This window comes from Plecotus auritus (assembly GCF_963455305.1).
Source record: "Plecotus auritus genome assembly, chromosome: 2".
NCBI classification, from domain to species: Eukaryota; Metazoa; Chordata; class Mammalia; order Chiroptera; family Vespertilionidae; genus Plecotus; species Plecotus auritus.
The window spans coordinates 173,436,641-173,464,477 of record NC_137771.1 but is presented as its reverse complement, the minus strand read 5'-3'; the positions used below and the strand labels follow the sequence as shown (position 1 = coordinate 173,464,477).

Sequence of the window (27,837 nt, the reverse complement as noted above, 5' to 3'; positions counted from 1 at the left end):
GAGATCGAAACATCACTGATGAGAATCATTGATCGGCTGCCTCCTGAACGGTCCCTACTGGGGACCCAGGCTGCAACCCCGGGATGTGCCTGAAAGGTTCAGAGAGGGCTGGTGTTGTGCACCTATGACATGAGGCCATAATGTATCAAAAGAGATTTTATTCCCGACCACCTGGGTGCAGGTGGGCTGAGACCGAGAAAGGCATCAGCGAAGAGAGCAGGGAAAGAGAGGTTTTTATTAATTTTTGCAGGCTGTAAGCTGCTCTGCTGACGTAAGGGTCCTGTCCGTCCTTGGTTCCGCCCATGCCAGATGTCTTCTGGTTATCTGAGCTATGCTGTGCTCAAGGCTGCAAGCTTTCTGCAAGATATCTGCTAAGCACAATAAGTTTTTCTCTGCCCCAGTTTATTCTCTAACCCTTTCAGTGCCCTGACTGGGAACTCAACGGTGACCTCCTGGTTCTTAGGTCGAGGCTCAACCACTGAGCAACACGGGCAGGGCACGTGTCAATTTCTTAAGATTGTGAAGCGGTTCATAAGAGCTAATGCGAAACAAAATATTTTGTAAACCAAGGCAGAACTACATCAATTTGGGCCGAAATTACAGTCCCGCGTTCTTGGCTCAGTCTGCCCAGCAGCTCGGAGGGTGAGCCGCTCAGCGGAGTGTGCGGGCGGCCTCCACACGTCACCGCCGAGGGCGGCCCTGTTGCCGTGGCGACGGTTTCGCAGCTAGGTGCCGCAAGCAGCAGTTCCTCATCGCGAGACCCACCGGGCCAAGAAGTCCGGGCCATGGCTTCGTTGGGGGCTGCGTCCGTCTCCGGGACAGAGGGGGCGCTTGACACTGAGAAGGTCTCTGGGAAGTCCGAGAACACCTATATTCTGCGGCCCATTTTCCAGCAAAGGCGGGTACAGGACGGGTTGCGGCGGGGCGAGCTGCGGGACGGCTGGGCCGGGCAGGCAGAGCTCGCCTGGAAGCCTGGGAGTCGGAAAGGATCCCGGGGAGAGGGAGGCGGGGGAGCCGCGGGCTGGGGCGGGGCGGGGCGGGGCGGGGCGGGGCTGAAGAGGGAGGAGTTGGGGGGGGCTGTTCTTCTTGGCTTCAGCTGCAGTGGGCAGCAGAGGACCCGACCTGCAGTTGCAGTGTCAGAGCTCTGCAGCGATTAAGGTTGCACAGTGGGCATGGTTGGCTCTCTTGAAGACCCAGGACGTGAACACAGGAAAAGGAGATGGATGGAAAAGAGAGGAGCAGGAAACAAGCGGCTTGCGTCGAATGTCATTCAGCCGAATTTTGAAGTGTACTGTGTGCATACGTGTGCCAGAATAGCTTACTTCTCTGGCAGGGGACCTGAATGTGTGTGGAGGCCCAAGGCATACAGTCTGGTGCAGAGGACAGTCTGCTATCTGCTACACCTGTAGGATACATCACTAACTTTATTTTCACAAGGTGAAAAAAAAATTAAAGTAAAAGATTTCCCAAGCTCTTTCTCTGTTGCTTAAAATCAGATTGCTGAATCAAATGCTTGGCAAATGTTGGAAGCCAGGAACTTTGGTTACAATGTGATAAACGTTGGTGGGTAGAATGGATATAAAAAAGAGATATGTTCAGTTATTTTTGTAAAGTATTCTAAATGCATAGGATGACATTCACCAGTGTTTCTACTGTAAAACAGTGCAGAACATGATTCACAAAAATGTATCTATTATATAAAATAATCCTATGAAATTATTTCTGACTTGTTTGTAAAGAAAACTTTTAATATTTACTGAGAATGGAAAAGGCTTAAGAGAAGAGCCAGATATAGTACGTTTGTTAATAGGGAGACCACATTTTGAACAGATCAAATCCTGTAAATTTGTCAATGATTCCAAAGTTCATTTGTGAGAATAAGCAGGCAGAAGACGAAGAAAATACTGTTAAAATGTAATAAGGGGGCACTAGTACTACCAAATATTAAACCACATTATAAACTCAAAACTTAAAACATTTTGGTAACTTGGCACATGATAGACAAATCAGCTATAGACTATCTAGCCCCGAAAAGGAACTTAGTGTTATAATATACTAGAGGCCTGGTACCGTGCACCGGTGGGGTCCCTTGGCCTGGCCTCCGGGGATCAGGTGGAAACTGGCTCTCTGACATCCCCTGAGGGGTCCTGGATTGCATGTCCTGGTTTGCGAGAGGGCGCAGGCCAGGCTGAGGGATACTACCGGTGCATGATGGGGCGGGGGGATAGGAGGGACCACGGGAGGGCTCCAGGGCATATCCCGCCTGTCTCACCCAGTCCCAATTGGCCAGACCCCAACAGCAAGTTAAACTACCGGTCGGAGCGTCTGCCCCATGGTGGTCAGTGTGCGTCATAGCGACTGGTTGAATAGTCGGATGGATGGTTGGACACTTAGCATATTAGGCTTTTATTATATAGGATGATAAGTACAACTAAAATGCTAATGGCATTGTTAGGGTGGTAGAATTAGGGAAGATTTTTTTTTTCTCTGTCTTCCTTTCTTCAATAATCCATTTCTTCAAAAAAATTATTGTCTACTGTGTGCTGGGTGCTGCTCTAAGAAATGAGGACATAACAGTGAACAAAACAAATAAAAATCCCTACCCTCATGGAACTTATAGTCTATCTAGGTAAAAGAACAACAAACAAGATAAATAAATGAACCATATAGTGTATCAGATAGTAATAAGTACCAGGAAGGGAGATATAAAGTGATATAGTAAGAGGGTGGTTTGAAGTTTTAGAGAGGGGACTAGGAAAAGTGACTTTTTAAAAATATATATATTTTTTATTGATTTCAGAGAGGAAGAGAGAGGAAGAGAGAGAGATAGAAACATCAATGATGAGAGAGAATCCTTGATCAGCTGCCTACTACATGCCCCACACTGGGGATCAAGCTCATAACTCGGGCATGTCCCCTGATCAGGAATTGAACCTTGACCTCCTGGTTCATAGGTCAACGCTCAATCACTGAGCCATGCCTGCTGGGTGGAAAAGTGACCTTTGAATAAAGACTTGAAATAAGTGAGGGAGTTAGCTGTGCATAAAAGGAGGAATTGGAAGTTCAGGCAGAAGTTAATAAGTACAGTAGCTCTGAAGTTTGCATGCCCAGTGTGGTTAAAGAACATAGTGAAGGCCAGTGGGGCCTGAGAGGAGAGAACTAGGAGGAAAGTAGTAGGAAACAAGGTCAGAGAGTTTGGTAGGGTAGGTCATATGGGACCTTGCAAATCACAGTTAGGATATCGCTTTTACTCCGATGTAGGAACTATGTGGGGTGTTTGGCATAGAGGAGTGTCATGATTTGGCACATAGTTTAACAGGATCAGTCCAGTTGCTGTGTTGAGAACAGGATTTGGGGACAAAGGCAGACACAGAGAGACTTGTTAGGAGGTCATTGTAGTCCAGGCAAGAAGTAATGGTAGCTTGGAGCAAGGTGGTGGCAGTCAGTTGGAGAGAACGAATTTTAGATTATTTTGAATGTAGAACTGATAAGATTTGCTTATTAATGGAATATGGGCTGTGAGAGAGAAAGGCAACAAGACTGACACCAAATTTTGTGGCTTCAGCAACTGGAAGAATGGAGGTGACTGCAGGAGGACCTAGTTTTGGGAAAGGAGACAATCAGAAGCTCAGTGTTGGATGTTTAAATTTGAGTTGCCTACTACACATCCAGATGGAATATGTGTTGGAATATGTGGTCTGGAGTTCAGGGGAGAGATACGACTTATTCTCTTTATTTGTTTTTATTACTTTTATAATAAACAATATGAAAAAGGATGAAATGGTTCCAATGACAAAGAGCTAGAGAAAGTTGAGCTGTGAAGGTAAGTAGGGGTTTTGGAGTTACCAATTAGATGTTTAAACTGTCTCATTCAGGTTCAGACCCTCTGTGGTTAAGGACTGCATCCATGCTGTGCTCAAGGAGGAGCTGGCAACCGCTGAGTACTCTCCAGAAGAAACACCTCCGCTCACAAAGCGTCTATCAGAAACGATTAAAGATAAATTAAAAGGTAAGAATGGTGATCATTAGAAATGACATGTTCCCTTCAAACATTCAATTTTATCCATTTGTCTCCTTCCCCATCTTTAAACAAGGGACATAAGCTGTGGATTCTATTAAAGACACATTTTTCTTTAATGTCTAGTCTCCTCAATTATATGGTAACTTTTACTCATGTAGTTTTTGCAGATGATGGGAAAGAGTAAAGATGTGAAATAAGACATTGTATGGAATCACTATCCAGGAAATCCAAATATGCAGAAAATATAGGGTCCTTTCCCCTATCCTAGTAATTCTTAGTTGTTTTTCCCACCAAGATATCGATTCCTCAGCCTGCCATTCAGTACCCTACTCAACCCTCTACTGTTGTCAAACTCTACATGTGCAGAGCAAATCTTTTGCTTTACCTAACCGGTTTTTTATGTTTCTCTCTTATTAATAATGTTATACCATCTGACCCTGGCAAGTGTGGGTCAGTGGTTGAGAGTTGACCTATGAACTAGAAGGTCATAGTTTGATTCTGGGTCAGGGCACATGCCCAGGTTGCAGGCCCAATCCCCAGTGTGGGGTGTGCAGGAGGCAGCTGATTAATGATTCTCTCTCATCATTGATGTTTCTATCTCTCTCTCTCCCTTTCCCTTCTTCTCTGAAACAAGTAAAAATATATTTTAAAAAAAATAAAAAAATTTTTTTATACCATCTGAAAAGCCCTCTCTTTCTAGCTATCCTTTGTAATAAATATCACTTTTTGGAAAGAAGAAATATTTTTGTAATAATAATACATTTTCATTATAATTAACCTGGACAATACAGTAGTCTGCCCTTATTTGCGGGGATATGTTTTAAGATCCTCTGTGGATGCTTGAAATCAATGATAGTACTGAAACTATATATACTATGTTTTTTCCTGTACATACATACTTGTGATAAAGTTTAACTTATAAATTAGGCACTATAAGATTAACAACAATAACATAATAAAATAGAATGGTTATATTAGTTAAAAAGGGAAAACTTTGTTCTGTATATTTTGTTACCTTTTACAGAATAATAAAAGAAGGACATGAAAAAAATAGAATGTTTATAACAATATATTGTAATGAAAGTTATGTGAATGTGGTATCTTTCTCTCAAAAAATCTTACTGTGTTGCACTCACCTTTTCATTTAAAGGAAGCACTTTACGGCTTCTCTTTGGCATATCCGAATTGCCAGCATCACTACTCTTGTGCTTTGGGGCCATTATTTAAGTAAAATAAGTTACTTGAACACAAGCACTGCAATACCTGTATAGTGGATCTGATAACTGAGACGGCTACTAAGTGACTAAAGGGTGGGTATTGAATACAGTATATAGACAAAGGAATGATTCAAGGCCTGGGTGGGACAGAATGGGTCAGTGTGCGATTTCATCATGCTATTCAGATGGGTCCACAATTTCAAATTTATGAGTTGTGTATTTCTGGAATTTTCCATTTGATATTCTCTACTGCGATTGACAGGGAAATTGAAACTGCGGGAAGCAAAACTGCAGATAAGTGGGGACTACCGTACAATTTTTTTTAAAGTATATAAATTTTAATTACCTAAAGGTAAATACTATTTAATATTTTGGTGTCTTCATTTTTTAATGTCTTAATTTTTTAGAAATAAAAAAATATAGAAAAGTATAAAGAAAATATTCTATGTATTTTCATCACCCACATTAATTGTTAGTATATTAGCATTTTCTTTAAATTTTAATGAAAATGCACTGTTAAAATTATTATTAAAAATACATGCTCCTTTGCCTGGTTGGAGAGAAAGAAACATCGATGGGTTGCCTCCTGTACACTCCCTGACCTGGGATTGAACCTGCAACTTTTTTGGTACATGGGACTATGCTCCAACCAACTGAGCTACCTCACCAGGGCCTATGTGCAGTGTTTTTAAAAAAATAACTTGGGCTCTATCTTCTGAGATTTTGTTAAGTATCCTTAATTAGGGTTCATGTCCCACATGGAAGGGTACCTGTTATGTCCAGATTGCTACCCTAATCCTATATAATAAAAGGCTAATATGCAAATTGACTGAACGGCAGAATGACCGGTCGCTATGATGCGTACTGACCACCAGGGGGCAGATGCTCCACGCAGGAGCTGCCCCCTGGTGATCAGTGCGCTCCCACGGTGGGAGTGCCACTCAGCCAGAAGCCGGGCTCACAGTAGCAGTGGTGGAGGGAGCCTCTCCCGCCTCTGCAGCAGCACTAAGGATGTCTGACTGATGGCTTAGGCCCGCTCCCCAGTTGGACATCCCCCGAGGGCTCCCGGATTGTGAGAGGGTGCAGGCCAGGCTGAGGGGATCCCCCCGAGTGCACGAATTTCATGCACTGGGCCTCTAGTTTACTATATAATCCTGAAGCTTTTATTTTCATTAAAGAGAGTTAGCTCTGTTTCAACTTTGCCCATTTCACATTTTTGTTGTTACTGTTTCCACTATTCCCTGGTCAGAAAGCAGGGAAGATAAACATTCATTCAATTTTCTTCTCTCCAATTTGTTGTTTGTGAGAATTTTCAGGATTTTGCTTGTATAAGGTTGCATACATACTAAGCTTATAGTTAGGATTTGTCCTCAAGTCTCTCTGACTCCCAAGCTTATCGTCATACTCAGTAAGTGCTTGTAGACTGAATGATTATGTTCTTTTCCAGGCAAATTTTCCTCCATTAAGTAATTTTACCATATATTTGCTTACAGATAACATCCTTTTTTTTTTTTCCTTTCTAGCAATGGGATTTGACCGATATAAAATGGTGGTGCAAGTAGTTATTGGAGAACAAAGAGGTGAAGGAGTATTGTGAGTAATTGGTTTTTCCTTCTTTTTTAAAAAATATTTTTATTTCAGAGAGGAAGAGAGAGATAGAAACATCAATGATGAGAGGAAATCATTGATTGGCTGCCTCCTGCACGTTGGGCTGAGCCCACAACCCAGGCATGTGCCCTTGACTGGAATCAAACCGGGGACCCTTCGGTCCACAGGCCGATGCTCTATCCACTGAGCCAAACCAGTTAGGGCATTGTTTTTCCTTCTTGATTTCATTCTTATGTGTTTCTTATGAGGTATTCATCCTCTTCACGATTTAGTATGATTGTGTTTTGCAAGTGAGAGTAAAGGACAGTATAACAAAATGCAACTGTGAACCCAAGAGATCCTGATTCTGAACAGTGAGGTTGACAGTTTGGGTGAGCTCCATTGGGTAATTCCCTTTTCATAGTATCTGTAGGCTGATAAGTGTTTTAGGGATTATGTATATACTAGAGGCCTGGTGGGATGCACAGGTGGGGTCCGGCCAGCCCACCCCAATCTGGACCTATCGGGGCCGGCCGGCCGGGGGGAAGGGCTGCGGGAGGTTGGCCCGCCCCCATTGGGCTGGTTGGCCGGCCTCAGTGCACGTCATAGCAATCGGTTGTTTCGGTTGTTCTGTTCGCTTAGCTTTTATATATATAGATGTTCCCAAAGAAAGTATGGGACTATATGTTTCTTCCCATATTCCTTATTTCCCAATTTTTGGTCCTACCATTATCCAAAATAAATTTATTTAAAATTGTCTGAGACCTTCTTATTAGCAAATCTAAAAGTTTTTTCTTAGTTCTTGTGTTTGCCTGGGCTTCTGTTTCTTAAAATTCATTCTGGTTTTATTGGCCTTGATGTCACTTGTATGACTTGTTTCTCTCCTTTTTTTCTAACTGATTATTCTCTTTTCTTCACTGGGTCTTCCTTATCCCCTCTATCCCCAGCTACGAGCTTTCTTCAAGGCTCAGTTCTTATTCTTCTGCTCTTCAATATGCTTTCTCAATGAGCTCATTCATTCTCATGACCTCAAACTGTCATTCCTGTATTGGTGATTTCAAAATATGTATTTCTTGTCTTTTCCCATGCACAAGTGTTAAACTCTTGTTTCCATTTGTAAACAGTGCCTAATATAGTATCCTATATAACAAAAGGGTAATATGCAAATTGATTCTAATGGCAGAATGACTGGGAATGACCGGTCACTATGATGTGCACTGACCACCAGGGGGCAGATGCTCAATGCAAGAGGGAGCTCCACTCAGCCACAAGCTGGGCTGATGGCTGCGAGCACAGCGGTGCTGGCAAGAGCCTCTTCTGCCTCCTCAGCAGCACTAAGGATGTCCAACTGTGGCTTAGGCCCGCTCCCCGTAAGTCGGACATCCCCCGAGGGCTTGCGGGCTACCAGAGGGATGTCTGACTGCCAGCTTAGGCCTGATCCCCCAGGGAGTGGGCCTAAGTGGCAAGTGGACATCCCCTGAGGGGTCCCGGACTGCCAAAGGGTGCAGGCCAGATTGAGGGAACCCCCCCCCCCCACCCCAGTGCAGGAATTTTTGTGCGCCGGGTCTCTAGTTTTGTAAGACAATGCTAAAATATATGTTAAATGAATTTAAAAATACCTTGTAGATAATATCACTGAGCATATTCACTATAGAATGTTAAATTTGAAAGGCACTACAGATACTTTCTAGTGTCTAGTTCCCCTATTTTATGATGACATTTATGAGATTCAGCATGATTTGCTCGAAATTATAGATATGGCTGCTGTCAGGGTCACTAATAGAATTCAGACTTCTTACTCCTAGCACAGTACTCTTCACTATGGTGTTCTCTACCATTTGTTCAAAGGCTTCAGGAGATTTTCTGACCACAGAGAGTCTCAGAAATACTTTCCTATTCTGTCACCCCAGATTTAACATGTTAACGAGTTCCAAGTTTCTTTCCCTTCCTCTCCTTAAATCAGCCTGTCACTTTAACTTCTTTGTCTCTCACAGTATTACCAAGGTCCTACTGACTCAAGGTCTACTTTTATCTTATGTAGCCATTACTCTCTCCCATTGCATGCACTGTAATCTGGATGCCAGAAATACTTAGCAGCAGCCCCTTATCAGCACTCCTGGACTCTGATCTCCCTCCTCCACAATTCATTTTGCATACCAGACCAGTATCCCAGGAGTACACCTTACTTTCTCTCCAAAGACTCTATAGAGTTTATTTAAAATCTTGTCAGGTATAAATTCCTTTAAATTGACTTGGTTAAATGTGATCAGACCAAACTCTAAAGCATGGCATACAAGGCCTCCCTTTCCCACCCTCCCTTGAGGTTCTAAAAATTTTGTCTAAAATTTCAAACATACGCAAGTGTAGGGACTGAGGAACTCCCATGGATCTATTAGTTGGCCTGAAAGGTTATCAACACATACCTCATATGTTGTTTCATTTATATATCCACTGCCTCTCTAGTTTATTTTGAAGCAAATCCCAGTCGTCATACCATTTCATCTGTAAATACAATAGTATATATGTCTAAACTATAAGGACCCTTTTAATATAATAAAATATCACATCTAAATATTGTTAGTTCTTAATATTATAAAATATTCAATTAGCATTCAGATATCCCCAGTTGTTTCATATATACGTGTGTGTATGTGTGTTTGTCTGTATTTATATACTAGAGGCCTGGCGCACGAAATTCGTGCATGGGTACAGTCCCTTGTCCTGGCCTGCAGTCAGGGCTATTTTCCCTGGCTGCTGGCAGCCAGCCCTGCCCCCCTCCATCACCCGCCCCTGGTTCCCCTATCGCCCAAATTGGAGCCTGCTGGCTGGGGGGAGGGACCAAGAAGTTGGCCAGCAGTCTCTGATCTGGCAATCAAGTCCTGCGGGGCTGGGGGCAGCTCCTGTGTTGAGCGTCTGCCCCCTGGTGGTCAGTGCACATCATAGCTACCAGTCGTTCTGCTGTTCAGTTGATTTGCATATTACCCTTTTATTATATAGGATTTTACAGTTGGTTCAAATTAGAATCAGGCAAAGTCCACACATTATATTTGGTTGATAATCTCTTAAATTTCTCTTAATATATAACTTCTCTCCCTCTTTTTTCTCTTACCATTTATTTGTTGAAGAAATTGTGTTGTCTTGTAGAGTGTCCTATCTATATTCTGTCATTTTCTGATTGTGGTGCCTGGTATTGTTTACTATGTATTATATCTCCTCTTTTCTTGTAAATAAGTAGTTAGATATAGTCTTAATCAGTTGGAGATTTGAGTTTTGGGCAAGAATATTACATAGGTATTTAGTATGCATCCTATTGCATCTCATCAGGAGGCAGAAAATGTCTGGTTGTCTGTTTTTTGTTAAGATTGATCATGGAGTTCAGATGTTGTCAGACAGATCCATCTATTGTAAAGTTCCCTATCAGCTTCACCATTCATAGTTTTAGCAGCTATCCTAGATCCATTATTCATCAGAGGTTACAAAATAGTGATCTTCTAATTCTACCACTGTTCTTTATTTATTTGCTGGAATTCTATTAAGAATGACTTTTCTTTCAGCTGTTTCATTACAATGAGGTATAGGTTGTACAGGAAAGGGAGGATAATTTTAATAATATTCAGAATAATGAATTGGTTCCCTAGCATCTTCCAGAGCTTACCAATGAGTTCTCTTTTTTTCTATCTATGAACCCATGGTTTTAGATATATTTTATGTGTTTAAATCCATTGTGGTTATCCTTATTGATGTCTAAATTGTCCCATCTTTTGCAATTAGTAGTTTCTTCAAGTTAACTCTGGATTCTTTTTATTCCTTTTTAAATAAAACAGAAGGCATCTCTCTCTTCTCAAAACATACTCCACCAGGTAGTAGACCAAGCATGGAGTGGTGCCTCACAGGTGTCAAGGACATGGGCTCTTCTGTCTTGTTGCTCTGTAGTATTCTCCTTTACATGGTTGAAGATGGCTCAGTACTACATTTACATTCCTTAAGGAAAAGAGATAGAAGGAAATGTACGTGCCCTTCCATTTGCAGCACTTTAAAGATATAATTACGTTGTCTTCCAGTTTACATTGTTTCTGTTGAGAAGTCAGCTATAAGGCTTATTGTTCCTTTGGAGGTGATGTCTTTTTTCTTTCTAGCCACATTAGAATGTTTTCCTCATTGTTTTTTTTTTTTTTTTTACTCTGGTGTATATGATTTTCTTCTTATTCATTCAGCGTGGGGTTCTCAGAGCCCATGGACTCTGTGGGCCATTGAATCTTGTTTGTATAAGCTTGGGTAAATTCTTAGTGTGTGGACAGAGCTGACTCCATCTTGAAGTGAATCCACCTGCTTCATTTCTGAGTGAATGATTCCGGACCTTTGACTTCTCTTCCCCTTTTCCTGGGTGGACTCTGGAATGTGTCTAGAGGTTTCCAGCTAGTCACAGAGCTTCCATTACTTCTTCCTCTGCACAAGAAGCTCCAGAAATTACCTGTCTCTTAGTTCACTCCAGCACCAGGGTCTGCTGGTATCTGGCTTCTTTGTTCCCCCTGGCCACCCATGCAGTCCTTTTGGAACATGTAGGTCTGTCTCTGAGTGGGGATGAAAGATGGTGGTCTTGGAGGGGAAAGATGGAGATTTGACTGTTTTGCAGCCAGTCAAAACAAGTGTTTCCTGTAAATTCTCTATTAAACCTATTTACCCATAAACTGGACTTTTCTGTCTTGTTCTTCGGTCTCTGCCCCTTTGGGGCCACTTTGCCTATAAGGTCTTTTTATGGAACAGTTAGCTGTCATCTTTTTAAAAATAAACTTCTTATTTAGGATTGTTTTAGATTTGTAGAAAAGTTGGATAAATAGTACAGATATTCCACATCTAGTTTCCTCTATCATTAACATCCTAAATTAGTATAGTAGGATGTTAATGATACATTTGTCATAACTAATGAACCAATATTGATGTATTATTATTAACTAGAGTTCATACTTAATTCACATTACTTTAGTTTTTACCTAATGTCCTTTTTCTGTTTCAGAATCTTATCTAGAATATCACATTTCATGTCTCTTTAGGCTCCTCTTGGCTGTGACAGTTACTCAGACTCTCCTTGGTTTTGATGACCTTGACAGTTTTGAGAAGTCCTGGTTAGGTATTATGTAGAAATTCCTCAATTGGGATTTGTCTGCTCATGATTAGTCTAGGCCAGTGGTCAGCAAACTCATTAGTCAACAGAGCCAAATATCAACAGTACAACGATTGAAATTTCTTTTGAGAGCCAAATTTTTAAAACTTAAACTTCTTCTAACGCCACTTCTTCCAAATAGACTCGCCCAGGCCGTGGTATTTTGTGGAAGAGCCACACTCAAGGGGCCAAAGAGCCGCATGTGGCTCACGAGCCTCAGTTTGCCAACCACGGGTCTAGGCTAATAGGTTCTTGGGAGGAAGATCAGAGGTAAAGTGCTTTTCTCATCATAACATATCATATCAGGGTACATATTATCAACATGACATATTACCATTAATATGCTCATGTGCCTCAGGTAATGTTTGTTAGGTTTTCCCCTGTAAAACTACTCTTTCTTTCCCTTTCATACTATACAAAATCACTATGTGAAGCCCACACTTATGGAGCAGGGAGTTATGCTCTACCTCCTTGAGGGCAGAATAGTTACATAAATTATTTGGAAATTTCAGCCCAGATTTGTCTCTTTTTCTTTTATTTCTTTATTCAGTCATTTACTTATTACAGTACGTACTCATGGATTTTTATACTGTGGATTATAATTCAGCATTACTTAATTTTGTTATTGAAAGTGTTCCAGCTTTGACCATTTGAGCTCTTTCAGTTGACTCCTGTGTCCCTTTGGCATACTCTACTGTTGTGATTTTTTTTTTAGCACTTCCTTACTTACTTGCACTATATGATACTCCATATTTATTCATTCCCTCCCCAGCCTAGAATCAGCCACTTCTCCAAGGGGCCCTGGTCCATTTTATTGGAGAATGGCATTAGAAACTAAGATCTGGGTGCCAGGTGTGGCCATTATCTTTTAAACTAGTGCTTCTGTTCTATTTGCTCTCTGCTTGCCCCCCCCCCCCCCTCCACTTTTTAAATTGTTGTTATTGATTTCAGAGAGAAGAAGGGAAATGGAGAGAAGGATAGAAACATCAATGATGCGAGAGAATCATTGATTGGCTGCCTCTGACATACCCCTACTGGGGATCCAGCCTGCAACCTGGGCTTGTGCCCTAACTAGGAATTGAACTGGCGACCTCCTGGTTCACGGGTTTACACTCAACCACTGAGCAACACCAGCTGGGCTCTGCTCTCCTTTTCAGACTCCAATTACATGTATTTAGATTTTTAAACTATGTTCCACATCTCTTGTGCTCTTGACTAAATTTTTGTTTTTTCTCTCTGTGCTTCAGTTTGGATATTTTTCTTTCTTTTTTTTTAAAAATAATTAAAAAAAAATAAATTTCAGGGAGGAAGGGAGAGGGAGATAGAAACATCAATGATGCGAGAGAATCATTGATTGGCTGCCTCCTGCACCCCCGCACCCTCACCCCTCGGGGATCGAGCCCGCAACCCTGGGCATGTGCCCTTGACTGGAATCAAAACCGGGACCCTTTGTTCCTCAGGCCGACACTCTATCCACTGAACCAAACCAGCCAGGGCTGGATATTTTTCTTTTTTTAAAAAATATATTTTACTGATTTTTTTACAGAGAGGAAGGGAGAGGGATAGAGAGTTAGAAACATCAATGAGAGAGAAACATCGATCAACTGCCTCCTGCACACCCATACTGGGAATGTGCCCGCAACCAAGGTACATGCCCTAGACTGGAATCGAACTTGAGACCCTTCAGTCCGAAGGCCAATAATGCTCTATCCACTGAGCCAAACCGGTTAGGGCAGGGCTGGATATTTTTCTATTGACCTGTCTTTCAGTTGACTAATCTTCTTTTCTATTGTGTCTAATCTGCTGTTAAAGCTACCTACTGAATTCTTAATTTCAGTTATTATATTTTTCAGCCCCAGAATTTCCATTTAAATATTTTATACATTCCAGTTTTTTTTGGTGAAATTCTTTATCTTTAATCTATGTTCTCTATCCTTCTTCTCTCCTCCCTTTTTACATTTTGGTCATAGCAGTTATGTTAGTCATTTTCTTTTCTTTTTTTTCTATTCATCAGATTTTTTTATTCACTTGATTTTTAGATTCACTTGTTGATAGATATGTATTTGTTGTTCATAATTTTTATCTTTTTCTTCTTCTTCCTCTTCTTAAAGAATACCTTTCAGCATTTCATATAATACTGGTTTGGTGGTGATGAACTCCTTTAGTTTCTTCTTATCTGTGAAGCTCTTTATCTGCCCTTCAATTCTGAATGATAGCTTTGCTGGGTACAGTAATCTTGGTTGTAGGTTCTTGCTATTCATCACTTTGAATATTTCTTGCCACTCGCGTCTGGCCTACATAGTTTCTTTCTTTTCTTTTTTTTTTTTTAAAGACACATTTATTCAGCGTCATGATCAGACTATTACATTTAGCAATCAACAGCATGGGTGCAATGGCCTACATAGTTTCTGTTGAGAAATCCACTGACAGTCATATGGGTGCTCCCTTGTAGGTAACTAACTGTTTTTCTCTTGCTGCTTTTAATATTCTCTCTTTGTCTTTTGCTCTTGGCATTTTAATTATGATGTGTCTTGGTGTGGTCCTCTTTGGATTCCTTTTGTTTGGGGTTCTGTGCGCTTCCTGGACTTGTAAGTCTATTTCTTTCACTAGGTGCAGGAAGTTTTCTGTCATTATTTCTTCAAATAGGTTTTCAGTATCTTGCTCTCTCTCTTCTTCTGGCACCCCCATAATTCTGATGTTGGTACACTTGAAGTTGTCCCAGAAGCTCCTTACACTATCTTCAAATTTTTGGATTCTTTTTGCTTTTTGCTTTTCCAGTTGGGTGTTTTTTGCTTCTTTGTATTTCAAATCTTTGACTTGATTCTTGTGATCCTCTAGTCTGCTGTTGGATATCTGTATAATATTTTTTATTTCAGTCAGTGTATGCTTAATTTCTAGTTGGTCCTTTTTCATATCCTTGAGGATCTCGCTAAATTTATCCGCCTTTTCTAGAAAATTCTTGAAAAACCTTATAACCGTGGTTTTGAACCCTATATCCAGTCGTTTGCTTTCCTCCATTTCTTTCATTTGTGACCTGTTTCTTTGTCTCCGCATTTTGGTTCCTTCCCTGAGTTGATAGAGTGGCTTTGTGTGCTAGGTGTCCTATAGGGCCCAGTGGCTCAGCCTCCCCCGTTACCTGAGGTGGACACTCTTGGTGCACCCCTTTGTGGGCTGTGTGCACAGTCTTGTTGTAGTTAAGCCTTGATTGTTGTTGGTATCACTGGGAGGAATTGACCTCCAGGCCAATTGGCTGTGAGGATCAGCTGTGTCTACGCTGGGAGAACTTCTGTGCTGGAGACACCCTTATGAGACAAGATTTGCAAAAGCCTCTGTGCTCAGCTTGGATGGGATGGAGTCTCAGGGCAGAGCAGACAGCACCGGTTTCCCATCAGCCCTGCCCTAAGAGGCCCCTGTGTCTCAGTGTCTCATGGTAATCGCTGCAAGCACCTCTGAGAGAAAGCCGCCCTTGAGTTTTGCCCGCCGCCAGACAGTCCAGTTTCTCCCCAAATGAGTCTGGGTCCCCAGAGTCTCGCCCGGAACTGGAGTTCAGTGCAGTTGGGAGCTTTTGTCTCCTTCCTGCTTTAGAAAGCCAGCCGAGTACTTAGCCGCCCACCCTCTCCGCGCACAAGCCTCGGTACCTCTGCCTTCCGCAGTTCCTCTGAGTCTCAGCGTGCTTTTCTCCCTCCTGACAGTCCAGCCTCTCCCCGCATGAGTCTGGGTCCCAGAGTCTCACCCGGAACTGGAGTTTAGTGCAGTCGGGAGCTTTTGTCTCCCTTCAGCTTGAGAAAGCCAGCCGCGCACTCAGTTGCCAGCCCTCTCTGTGCGCGTGTCTCAGTACCTCTGCCTTCTGTAGCTCCTGTAAGTCTCGGTGTGCTTTTCTCTTTCCTTCTAGTTGTAGAATTTCCACTCAGCCAGCCTTCCTGTGGCTCTGGATGATGTCTGTTTTGTCTTTTAGTTGTAGTTTTGAAATTGTTGTGCGAGGCAGCAGTTTAGGTGTTTACCTATGCCGCCATCTTGGTTTCTCTATGTTAGTCATTTTCTGCTAACTCTAATACCTGGATCAGGTGTGAATCTGTTTCCATTGATTATTTTTTTTCTTGATAATCCTTCATATGGCTCTATCTCTTGGCATGCCTAGTTTGAATCCTGGACATTGTGTTAAAAAACGGCTTGTAGAACCTCCAGATAATATTGTTTTCTTTCAGAGAGGGTTTACATTTCCTTTGCGACTCAGGTAGAGTATGGCCTGTTTACCTTAATCCAATCAGGTACTGAGCTGAGTTGAGGTTTTGTTGCAGTTTTGATAAAGCTCTCTATCTTCAAATCCTCCTCTTCCTCCTCTCCTCTGCCCCCCCCTCCACTTTTTTTTTTTCTTCTCTGCCTCTGGCCAGACCCCACAATTTCATTTTGCACTGGGTCCTGCAAACTGTGTAACTGGCCTCATCATTGACACTCATTATGATAGTCAAGCAGTCTCAACAGGACAAGGGTGTCATGGCTATTACATCTTCTGCTATTATTGCTATCCTACTATTATTACCACTGTCTTCTCTGTGACTTGCACTGGAGTAAGCCCTTAGCAATGTCATCCTATTCAGTCCTTGCAACCATTATTCAAGGTAGGGCTTGTCTATTGGGTGGTTCCCTAACTTCTTCGGGTTTGTTTTCTCATCTGTGAAACTGGTACAATAATGCCCCATTCACAAGGATATTGTGAGGATTAAGCATCCTTCTTTCTTGAGTGTAGCTCTCCAGGTTTCTCAACCAAGAGCCTGAAGCATTCATTTGAACCCACTCCAGCAAGTACTGACTTTTAGTCCTTGTTTTCTCAGCACAAAACTACTCTTCATTTTAGAGCCTCTTTCCTTGATGCATTAGTTTCCTATTGCTGCTGTAACAAATTACAAACCTGGTGTCTTAAAACAGTACATATATGTTAGTAGAGGCTTGGTGCACGAAATTCATGCATGGGGTGTTGTGTCTCTCAGCCCAGCCAGCACCCTCTCCAATCTGGGACCCCTTGAGGGATGTCTGACTGCCCATTTAGGCCCGATCCGGATCAAGCCTAAATGGGCAGTCGGACATCCCTCTCACAATCCAGGACTGCTGGCTCCCAACTGCTCGCCTGTCTGCTTTCCTGATTGCCCCTAACCACTTCTGCCTGCCAGCCTGATCACCCCCTAACCACTCCCTTGCCAGCCTGTTTGCCCTAACTTCCCTCCCCTGCAGGCCTGGTCACCCCTAACTGCTCTCCCCTGCAGACCTGATCTCCCCCAACTGCTCTCCCCTGCAGGCCTGGGTCCCCCCCCAACTGCCCTTCCCTGCAGGACTGGTTGCCCCCAACTTCCCTCCTCTGCCGGCCTGGTCACCCCTAACTGCCCTCCCCTGCAGGCTTGATTGCCCCCAACTGCCCACCCTTGCAGGCCTGGCTCCTCCCAGCTGCCCTCCCCTGCTGGCCTGATTGCCCACAACTGCCCTCCCTTGCAGACCTGGTCCCTCCCAACTACCCTCCCCTGCTGGCCATCTTGTGGTGGCCATCTTGTGTCCACATGAGGGGAGTCATCTTTGACCACATGGGCAGCCATATTGTGTGTTGGAGTGAGTCAACTTGCATATTATCCTTTTATTAGATAGAATTAGATAGGATAGAGGCCTGGTGCACGGGTGGGGGCTGGCTGGTTTGCCCTGAAGGGTGTCCTGGATCAGGGTGGGGGTTCCTTTGGGGCATGGGGTGGCCTGGGCGAGGGGCCTGTGGTGGTTTGCAGGCTGGTCACACCCCCGGCGACCCAAGCAGAGGCCCTGGTATCTGGGATTTATTTATCTTCTACAATTGAAATGTTGTAGCCTTTAGCGGAGGCCTGGGCCCGCCAGGGCAGGCAGAAAGCTTGGCTTCCTCCATTGCTGGGGGCAAACCAAGCCTCCTGCTTTCTCCGTGGCCACAGCCATCTTGGTTGGGTTATTTTGAATACTTGCTCCTGATTGGCTGGTGGGTGTGGCTTGTGGATGTGGCAGCAGTATGGTCAATTTGCATATTACTCTTTTATTAGATAGGATTTTACAGTTCTGGAGATCATAAATCAAAATGGGTTTCGCTGAGCTAAAATCAAAGGGTTGGCATGGCTGTATTCCCTCTGGAGGCTCTAGCAGAGAATCCATTCCCTTGCCTATTCCAGCTTATAGGCTGCCTGCATTCCTTAACTCAGTGGTCGGCAAACTGCGGCTCGTGAGCCACATGCGGCTCTTTGGCTCCTTGAATGTGGCTCTTCCACAAAATACCATGGCCTGGGCGAGTCTATTTTGAAGAAGTGGCGTTAGAAGAAGTTTAAGTTTAAAAAATTTGGCTCTCAAAAGAAATCAATCGTTGTACTGTTGATATTTGGCTCTGTTGACTAATGAGTTTGCCGACCACTGCCTTAACTCATAAACCTTTCCTCCCTCTGCAAAACCAGCAGCATCCCATCTTCAAATCTCTCTCTGGCTCTGACCACCTGCCTCCCTCTTTCTCTTGTAAGGACCCTGTGATTACATTGAGCCCACCTGGGTAATCCATGCTACTCTCCCCATCTAAGATCCTTAGCTTAATCATATACATGTAAAACGCTTTTTGCCATGTACTGTAACATATCCCTAGGTTCTGGGAATTAGGTCATAGACGTATTTTGGTGAGAGGATATAATTGTTCCCAGCACTCTTAGTTCCTTAGGTCCTACTTACACAGTTTCAGAATTTAGCACATGTGAGGGGGAACCTACCATGTAATGTTAAAGCTGAGTTCTGCTCTCTCCTTTTTCACAGGGATCTTGGTCCTTCAAGTCTCCAATTGTATCTCTCTGGCCCTGTAATTTTATCTCTCTAGTCCAGCTGGCTTATTTTTCCCTCAGTAATTGGTCCGTACCTGCACAAAACTCATATTCTCAGCCTCTAGCTGTGTGCCTAGAGTTAGCAAACACCCCAGGGAGAACTCCAGTGCAGAATATCAGTTTACCTCTTAGCGGTTCACCTCTGTGGAATTTTGGCTCCCCCAGTCCTGTTTGCTTCAGCAACTCTGATTCATTTTATCCAGTTTTTCTAATTGATCTGGGAGGGAGTACTGAGTTGCTACAAACTGTTACATCATATTATTTCTAAATCCTTTTGACATAACTTTATGAGTATATAAATATATACAGCATTCCTTTTTCTATAGTTCAGGGTTTTGGTATGACCCAGATATTTCAGATTTTTGTTGTTGTTAATTCTCATCCGAGGATATTTTCTCCATTGGTTTTTAGAGAGAGTGGAAAGGAAGGGGAGAGACAGAGAGAGACACTGATGTAAGAGAGACACATCGATTGTTTGATTGGTTGATTGGTCACCTCCAACTGCAAGCAACCTTATCCATGAGTCCAGGCCCTTTAGTGTACCTGGTATACTCCGCTGTACAAATAGGCTTTTCTGTGTGCCAGCCTATAAAAAGGTTTGGAAGTACTGATCTAAAAGAATGTGTCAAGGAAAACTTTTGCTGCTGGCAGATACATGTTTCAGGTCCTGTTATATTGTTGGTAATTCTCCAATCTTCGACTTTTTAGCATGGCTGCCCGCTGTTTCTGGGATGCTGACACTGACAACTACACTCATGATGTTTTTATGAATGTAAGTCTATTTGGAAACCTTTTCTTTCTTTCAAAGGACATGGGGGCATTCCAGAGGAAATTACTTAACATTTATTGAGATGTGAGCATACTTTAGTTTTAGACATTTGTCTCAGACTCCTTCTGGATGAGATGTCTTTACTGTTCTTTTTTTGGGTTACTAAACATAAAGCAGAAACCTAGTGTGCTGTTTATAGGCAAGGAGACTTATATGTGTACAGATGACATAACTCTTCACAAGTTTGAATTTGCATATTGTTTAGTGCTAATAGCCAAATAGCACTTTGCTAAGCTGCAAAGAAGTTTGGATGTCAGGGATTCCATGAGCAAAGGTGATTTTTCTTTCACTAATCAAAACAATTACTTTATCTTAAAACTATTTCTCAAAACTAGGCAAAAATAAAGAGGAATTTTTCAAAAGAGTTTTCATTTAAACATTGGGAAGTTATTGGCATGAATGTTTTATAAATTTTAATAATATGTTTTATACTTGCTTCCTCTGTCCAAATGCTCCCAGGTTGTGAATTAGTAGAGTCAGAATTAAGTATAGTAGTGTAGAACAGAAACTGGGTTGAGTGAATTAGGAGAGAGGTTCCATTTCCAGCTCTGTAACTTTCTAATTGAATGACTTTAGGTAAGTCATTGGACTTTTATCTGATTGTATCAGTAACATTAGGAAACTACTCTAGATTTTCCCAAGGACTGGCTGTGGCTTGCCTAAGAATTATTATTATTATTTTTTTATTTTTATTTATTTTTTTTAAACATATTTTATTGATATTTCACAGAGAGGAAGGGAAGGGAGAGGGATAGAGAGCTAGAAACATCAATGAGAGAGAAACATCGATCAGCTGCCTCCTGCACACCCCCACTGGGGACGTGCCCACAACCAATGTACATGCCCTTGACCGGAATCGAACCCGGGACCCTTCAGTCCGCAGGCCGACGCTCTATCCACTGAGCCAAACCGGTTTCGGCGCCTAAGAATTATTTGAGGAACTTGTTTAACATACAGATGCTGGGGTCCTTCTCAAGTAGATTCTAATCACATAAGCTTGGGGTTGGATAAGTGAATATGAATTTCTAAAAAGTTCCCCACATTGCCCTGGCCAGGTAGCTCAGTTGGTTCGATCTCCAGTTGAGGCGCATTCAGGAGGCAATGGATCAATGTTTCTCTCTTACATTGATGTGTCTCTCTCTTTCTCTCAAATTAATAAGCATGGCCTCAGGTGAGGATTAAAAAAATCTTTAAAATCAATAAAGTTCCTCACATGGTTATGCTTACTGCCAGATTTGGAAGCTGCTTGTGTAGTAGTAGATCTTAAGGTACCTTTTAGCTCTAAAACTCTATGATCCTACAAAGTTTCATATTATGCTCAACTACCATAGGGATCAAGGGCTGAACAATGGGAAGTATTAAGTAAATCTTCAATTATCAGCTCTCTGGGGGAAGATTTCAAGTTAAGGTGATGGTTTTTCCTGCTTTTTGGAGTTAAACATTTATATTTCTCCGAGTCGCTATACAATATAATTCATTCATCCAAAAGATTATTCTGAGCTTTTATTATGTGTCAATCTCTGTATTGGAGATGCTAGGAATAAAAGGGTGAATAAGCAGGCATGGTTGTTGCCTATAGAGAGCTTATAAACAGTGGGGGCCAGACAATATTCACATTAACAAATATGTAGTATAAAACTTTAGTTATCAATATTCCCAGGATCAGATTTTAGAACACAGGATTGGAGGGTGTGGTGTCTAAAAATAATTTTTGAGAGCCTGGTTTAGGGTGCTGAGTTAGTGTACTGTGTGTATCTTTAGTCCAGTTGGTTGAGTTGAGTGTTTAGGTGTCTTTTTCAGAGCTTAAAGTACTTTATTGTTTGGGAGAAGATCCCTGGAAGCACCAATAGAGGATGAGGAAGTGAGAGGAGAGAAAAGCATATGCTTCTGAGCGGGTAATTGCCCTGCAGAGGGGATAGCCCAGCTCAGTCCTGCTGGAGAACTCTGGTGACACTGTAGAGCAGTGCCAATCAAACTGGGAGCCACAGACCAGGGCCATGAACCCTGTGGTACAGGTCCTCGATGAGATAAGTATATAAATTGAATGTAAGGGTTTAGAAACTCTTATAAGAATTTGTCAAAGTAATTTTATGTTCATTATATCTAATAATAAAACTTTTAGGCTGTATTTGTATATTTCTTTTTTCATTTTGTTTTCCTAGTTATTAATTTTTATTATATTTTACAAAAGTATCAGTGCATAAGGGATTGAAAATTAGAACAGAAACAAAAACAGGTCCCTCACCTCAGATAGCACTCAACTCACAGTCATCCTACACAGGAAGCCAGGGATCTGGGCTAACCAAAGAATTTTGCTTTTGGTTAATAATCAGGTAGTTGAGCAGATTTTTTCTCGTCACTGACAGGCTGGAGGTGAGGTTGGTAGGCCAGGAGTTGCTGAGGCAGGTGGAGTTCCTATAAGAAATACCTAAAAAGTGTCTTAAAAAGTTTAACTGGGATCTGGAAAGCATTTTAGGATTCTAAGCAAAAAGATGGAAAAATGAATTTTCTAAATTAAGAACAAACACCCAGAGGCCATTTACCCTCATCCAGAATTTGACACGGAGCTGTTATTTTTATTATGTGTGATACTATAATATAGTTCTTTGAGATGGGTAATATATTTACTCCAATAAATTAAAATAGTTTCCTATATTATTTCTTTGATAAATCAGAAAAAAATGGGAATACTTATTTTATGAATATGTATTACATAAAGTTCGTTCATTTTTATTTTATTTCTACATTCAGAAAATCTAACTCTTTACTCATCCTAACATTCTGGATGTGTGTGTGTGTTTTCTGTTTTGTTTGTTTTGTAGGACAGTTTATTCTGTGTTGTAGCAGCATTTGGCTGTTTCTACTATTGAAAATTTGAAAGCTGGGAAAAGGTATGACTATGAAGAAATATGAACTTTTTTATATTGTTAAGTATCTTGACAAAATAAAGATAACTTGGCAGTTTGGCAACTGAGTCTGTTGAGTTTTAGGGCTTACAGTTAATGTTTTGATTTTGTTGTGTTCTAACTACATTTGTAAAGTAGAGGAAAATGTAGGGGAATATCCATAATTAAATTGTTCTACATAACTATTAATATTTGATATATTTTCTACTAGTGTTTTTATTTGGTGTTTATTAAAAAAAAATCATAGTTTTGTAACCGGATTTTTCACTTCTCATGTCACATGTAACTTTTGCCATTTTATTTGCATTATGATTTTAATAAGCATAATTTAATAGTTGCATTTATTCCATTAGGTTATACCATTGGTTATTTTTGCCATGTCCTTACTGAAGGACTGATTATTTCTACACTGAGGTGAATTTATTTATGCATAAAGTTTTTTTCCCTACATTTTGCATTTTTTTTAATCTCTCACTCACTGTTTTTGCTCAGCTCTTTCCACCCTACAGCTTACACAGCTTATTAGCTTAAACATGCATTTGTTTTCTCCAGGGTTTTTCCAGTGTCATAGAATTTCTGACAGGGTCTGAGAGTTTCCAAGCTGTGTATGAAATTAGCCCTCCCTTAAGACTCTTCAAAATTATGTTGGTTACTATTCCAACTTCCATTATCTTTGTAGTGATCTTCTCCTTAGAGTGCCTAGTGTCTTCTCCAGCTAGCTATCCTTATTTGGACCACTGTAGTCTATGAGTTGACAAGGGGAAAATTCTGAGATTATTCTAAATTAAATTTTAGCAGCCAGAGAGTAAGAGAGACAGAACAGTTAGCCTGTTAATAGCTGTGGACCAGCTAACAAAAGACTGTTCATATTCATATGTCTGTTGGAACTTCAGATTAATTTCCAGGTGATTACTTATGCAATTATTCAAAAGAACGAACCTTCCAACTCCAGGAGCCTCCACTTCTTGTTTGCGCATGAACTTTCTGGACTGTTGCCCACCAGTCCAAAGGAGCGGACACTTCTTGGTGGGCTCTGCGCCTATTCCAGAGCTGGCGCTACTTCACCTTTTCCCACCCCCTTTGCCTATAGCTAATGCAATGTCTTTCAGACAGCTTATATCTTTCTCCCACACCTCCACCCCCCAGTTGGTGAATAAAAAACAACTGCAACCTGGCCCATGTGGCTCAGTGGTTGAGCGTCGACCCATGAACCAGCAGGTCATAGTTTGATTCCCAGTGAGGGCACATGCCCGGGGTTTCGGCCTTGATCCCCAGTAGGGGGGTGTGCAGGAGGCAGCTGATCAATGTTTCTCTCTCATCATTGATGTTTCTATTTCTCTCTCTCTCCCTCTCTCTGGAATCAATAAAAACAGATTTAAAAACAAAAAACAAAAATGATTGCAAACTCCAGGATTACAGAAATGTATGCTGCTGGTGGTTTGTATTTCATGCCCAAGACTGGTCTTTTTGGCTAAATAAAACCTTTTTCAAAAAACAACAACAATTCATTTAAGTCTTTGTTTAACAGAGCCTTGTTCAAATAACTGTTTGAAACTCAAAAGAGAAAGGGTCGCAATTTAAGTCCCTTTTCTCCCTGGAGGCGTCTCAGCAGATGCGTAAGTTTACCCACCTCTTTCTTCTTAGCCACTTTTAAGCATGTAGACAAAAATAAAAAAGAATAAACTGTAATAAAAAGTTGTTTTATATATTTCCCCCATAACATTGGGTATCTACTTGCTTTACCTACATCTATAGAATATAAAGGGACCCATTCAAAGGTTCATTCTAGCAAAGAACACCCTGCAATGTGATTTTCTACCAGTGGTCTCCCTCAAATCTGCTTATTGACCAAACCAGTCAATCCAAACCAGTAGAGAATTTTTATGAGTTTTTTTGAGCTAAACCTACAGCATATGTTGGGAAGCAAGATCTTAAATGCTATTCACAGTAACAGTCTGCAGCTTTTATGCATTTGAGATTATGGAGGCAACAGAAGGAAGATCACATGAAGGTGGGAGGAAGCGAGCTGGGGGTCAAATTACAGGATAAACTCTTGGGGGTGGTCACGTTTTAGTAGGGGTCTGAGGTGTGTTAAGCCTTAGATGCGCAGAAACAAAGGACAGGACCTGCTACGGCAAAAATAAGCCTTTTACTAAAAATGTTCTATGCCTGGGGATGACTACCCACCATGACCTACTCAGGAATTTATGAACAGATCACTCTGTGAGGTTACTGTCCATAAAACCCCCTTTTCTTCCACACGCTCCCCAACTAGCCCTCAGTTGATTCCTACGGGTCTTTTTTTGGTGCGCCAACCTGGGGCAGAAATAACAGGATTCGGTGTGTTCATTACGTGAGGCCCTGACGGTTCAGGAGAGAGGGTTTGGAGCCAGCTACAGGTTTTTACAGGACGTGGGCGACCTCAGTTCTCCGCAGCACCGTGGGGAACCGTGGGCGGTGGTGAAGCCGGGGCGGACCGGGCGGGTCTCTGGCGGAAGGCGTCGCGGCCATCTGCACTGTGAACGCCCTGGTGCGAGTGTGTGGCACCCTGCGCCCGGCGCTGAGGACACAGGGAAGATCAGGACAGTCCACCGGAGGGAGCTCAGGGCTGCGGGGTTGGCGCTGCTCGCGGACGGATTGCCGGGAGCCGCGTGACGCTCCCCATCGCATCTCATGACAGGAGGCCACCGCCTACTGCCGTTCAGCGCCGCGCCTGACCCTCCGCCAACTCACCGTCCGTCTGGCGTTTTCCGTCGGTCACTCCGTCCGGGGGCCTCCTTGGAGGCGGAACTAGTGCGTCAGGGGTCGGGTTTTTCAGGGAAAAGCGGTGTTCGGATTGACAAGAGGGCGGGCAGTGGGCGGGATTTCCGGCCGGCTGTTCCGTCAGGTGCCTTTCCCGGGCGTCTCCCCACCACCTCCTCAACTTCCCTTGTCCGTGAAGCTGCGCCCGGGAGGAATCCGACGGGACAGGGGTCGAGGGGACGTGAGCTGCAGGTGGGGACCCGGTGTGTGCATATCCGTGCGGCTCTGTTTGAGGGGGGAGCCTGTCGGGCTGGGGCCGCGAGGGCAGAGAAGAGTGGGGCAGTGACAGCGAGGGGAGTGTGCGGCAGGGGCTGGAGGCTGCTGTGACCCAGGGCCAGTGACAGCGAGGGCACCGTGGCCGGGAGGGAGCCGCCCGCGAGGGGGCTGCGACCCAGGAGCAGTGAATGCACAGGGACCCTGACCTCAGCGCGCACGACGCAGAGGTTGCGAGGGGACTGTGACCCCAGTGTGCGGCGGGGGCTGCGACCAGGGGCCGGTCCTTCCGAGGAGACTGGTCGATGGATGGGGACTAGACGATACTTTGAAGGGAGCACGAAGCAGCGGCTGTGAAGAGAGACTGACGGAGGAGCAGGAACTTTGAGGGGCCGACTTGGAGAAGAGAGGGACCCCTGACGAGATGGTAACACGGCAGGGCTGTGTGTGGGCGCGGGTGTGACTGCGTGGCCGTGACAGGGCAGAGAAGGTCTCGGGTGGAAAGAACACCGGTCAGGGACTTACCCTGCCGCCCCGAGTTGAACTCTACGGACCAGCTCGTGGCCGGGAACGCACTCCGCACCTGAGCCAGCTCAGTGAACAGGGCGTCCGGACTAGAGGAACAGCCAGTTTCTCCCTCCGTGCACGGGAAGTTCCGACTAGACTAGAGGAATGTTCCCTAGACGAGGGGTTCCAGCCTGTTACTGAGTTGAGAAATCCATTTAGTGGATGGCACCTGCATTTTAAAAAAATAGAATAGAATAGAAATGTCCACTGTGCTCACAAAGAAGGGTAAGTATTGCATGCAACTTGTTTCAGTTATGTGTCTATGAGATGGCGATGGAAAATGGATTTCGTATACCGTAAGGTATTTGAAATAAAACGTAGTAACAAAGCCTGGAAACATTGGACCACATTATTTCTGGGTTTCCTTTCAGGTCTGAGAGGCCATGATTCTAGGGTTGTTTGTAAGGACACAGACGCAGCTGGGAAGAGGGGCTCTGTTCCCGAGGCGCAGGCTCTGTCAGGTAGACAGACTTCCCTGGAGAAGGCTTCCCAGATACAACTGAGGTGACTAGTTACGACTGAGGACTGAAACTGAGGGTCTCCGTGGTGAGAACCGGAACTTACATATTGAAATAGGGACCGTGACAGTGACAGTTACAGAGGCAGTGAAGACAGAGGGGTTTATAATTGGAAAAACGGTTAGCAATGGACCTTGAGGAAGGGAGAGCTTTGGGACAGGTGGGAACAAGGCTTAGAAGGGACTCGCAGATAGAGACAGATCACATTCTGCCAATAATAAAATGGGAGCAGGGACATACAACCTTCAGGGCCCTCTTCAATCTTGATCTTTAGTGATTCTGCAAGTACAGACAATTGCTAGTAAAAAGATGTTAGCTGAGAATGGAATTTGGTGCAGTAATCAGTGGCCAACAGATGGTGACCATCAAGGAGAAGCAAGGATGAGTCTTGGAAGGTCAACAGTGGTGACCAATACCACATGGATGAGGCTTTAATGTCTTTAGCATTTCAGCTCAGTGATTTGGACACTGGAGGCCAAGAATGGCAATGATGCTATGCAGGGGGTTATTCAAATGATGTTTTAGCTGTGGTTTTATTTCCTACTGATTCCCTTTCATGAGGGCTGTTAGTGATGCAGATGAGATTAACTAAAGTGAGTTACACTACCTCCTCCTTTTCTACAGTCCTTTGTAGAAGGTGCTACTGATGTGCCACCCAATTTAAAAAAATCTAATATAAGAAGCGTGAGGTAATTTTAGCACCTCCTATACACACACATATGCACTTTGTGATAGGGGAGCGAGTTCAGAAAGGTTCTTGAATGGGAATGAGTTGGGAATGGTGAGGGATAGCCTTGGTTTAACTTTGAAAAAAGTGGAAAGTTAAACATTTTTCTAGAACCGTGGTCGGCAAACTGCGGCTCGCAAGCCACATGCGGCTCTTTGGCCCCTTGAGTGTGGCTCTTCCACAAAATACCATGGCCTGGGCAAGTCTATTTTGAAGAAGTGGTGTTAGAAGAAGTTTAAGTTTAAAAAATTTGGCTCTTAAAAGAAATTTCAATCGTTGGACTGTTGATACTTGGCTCTGTTGACTCATGAGTGCCGACCACTGTTCTAGAATATTAGATATTTACTTGGCTTACATTCTACATAACTAAAAGGAACTACTGAAGAATTTCTTTCTAGAACAGAATATATACTTCAAGGTAACTGACCA

General features: G+C 43.0%; 2 protein-coding genes across 8 annotated transcripts in view; both read left to right on the top strand.

The window, feature by feature from the left end:
* Positions 1 to 713: 713 nt before the first annotated feature.
* DYNLT2B (dynein light chain Tctex-type 2B) lies at positions 714 to 24,070 on the top strand. Of its 4 annotated transcripts, none has more exons than XM_080652661.1 (6): positions 721 to 898; positions 3,876 to 4,009; positions 6,762 to 6,831; positions 19,555 to 19,618; positions 22,498 to 22,566; positions 23,475 to 24,070. In XM_080652661.1, exons 1-5 carry the CDS (start codon positions 786 to 788, stop codon positions 22,543 to 22,545), a joined length of 429 nt encoding a protein of 142 aa, XP_080508787.1. In that variant the 5' UTR covers positions 721 to 785; the 3' UTR covers positions 22,546 to 22,566; positions 23,475 to 24,070. The 4 variants fall into 4 exon arrangements, with proteins under 4 accessions (XP_080508786.1, XP_080508787.1, XP_080508784.1 ...); XM_080652658.1 differs by having other exon boundaries at positions 22,503 to 22,566; positions 23,475 to 23,604; XM_080652660.1 differs by lacking the exon at positions 23,475 to 24,070 and having other exon boundaries at positions 714 to 898; positions 22,498 to 22,645.
* Positions 24,071 to 25,450: 1,380 nt separating this feature from the next.
* The window catches only part of PCYT1A (phosphate cytidylyltransferase 1A, choline), a 57,782-nt gene continuing 55,395 nt past the window's right edge, over positions 25,451 to 27,837 (top strand). The window contains exon 1 of one of the 4 annotated variants that reach the window (XM_080652606.1): positions 25,451 to 25,575. The gene's annotated coding sequence lies outside the window, so the exon portion shown is untranslated. Of the gene's footprint in view, positions 25,576 to 25,649; positions 26,389 to 27,837 lie in introns of those variants that run through there. The other 3 variants (XM_080652607.1, XM_080652609.1, XM_080652608.1) reach the window with 3 other exon arrangements.

What these genes read in the sequence shown, in the direction of transcription:
- DYNLT2B (XM_080652658.1), top strand. Translation starts at nt 786, where the DNA reads ATGGCTTCGTTGGGGGCTGCGTCCGTCTCCGGGACAGAGGGGGCGCTT. An exon ending in CGGCCCATTTTCCAGCAAAG is followed by an intron (nt 899 to 3,875) that starts GCGGGTACAGGA and finishes TGTCTCATTCAG; the next exon opens with GTTCAGACCCTCTGTGGTTA. An exon ending in CTCATGATGTTTTTATGAAT is followed by an intron (nt 19,619 to 22,502) that starts GTAAGTCTATTT and finishes TTTGTAGGACAG; the next exon opens with TTTATTCTGTGTTGTAGCAG.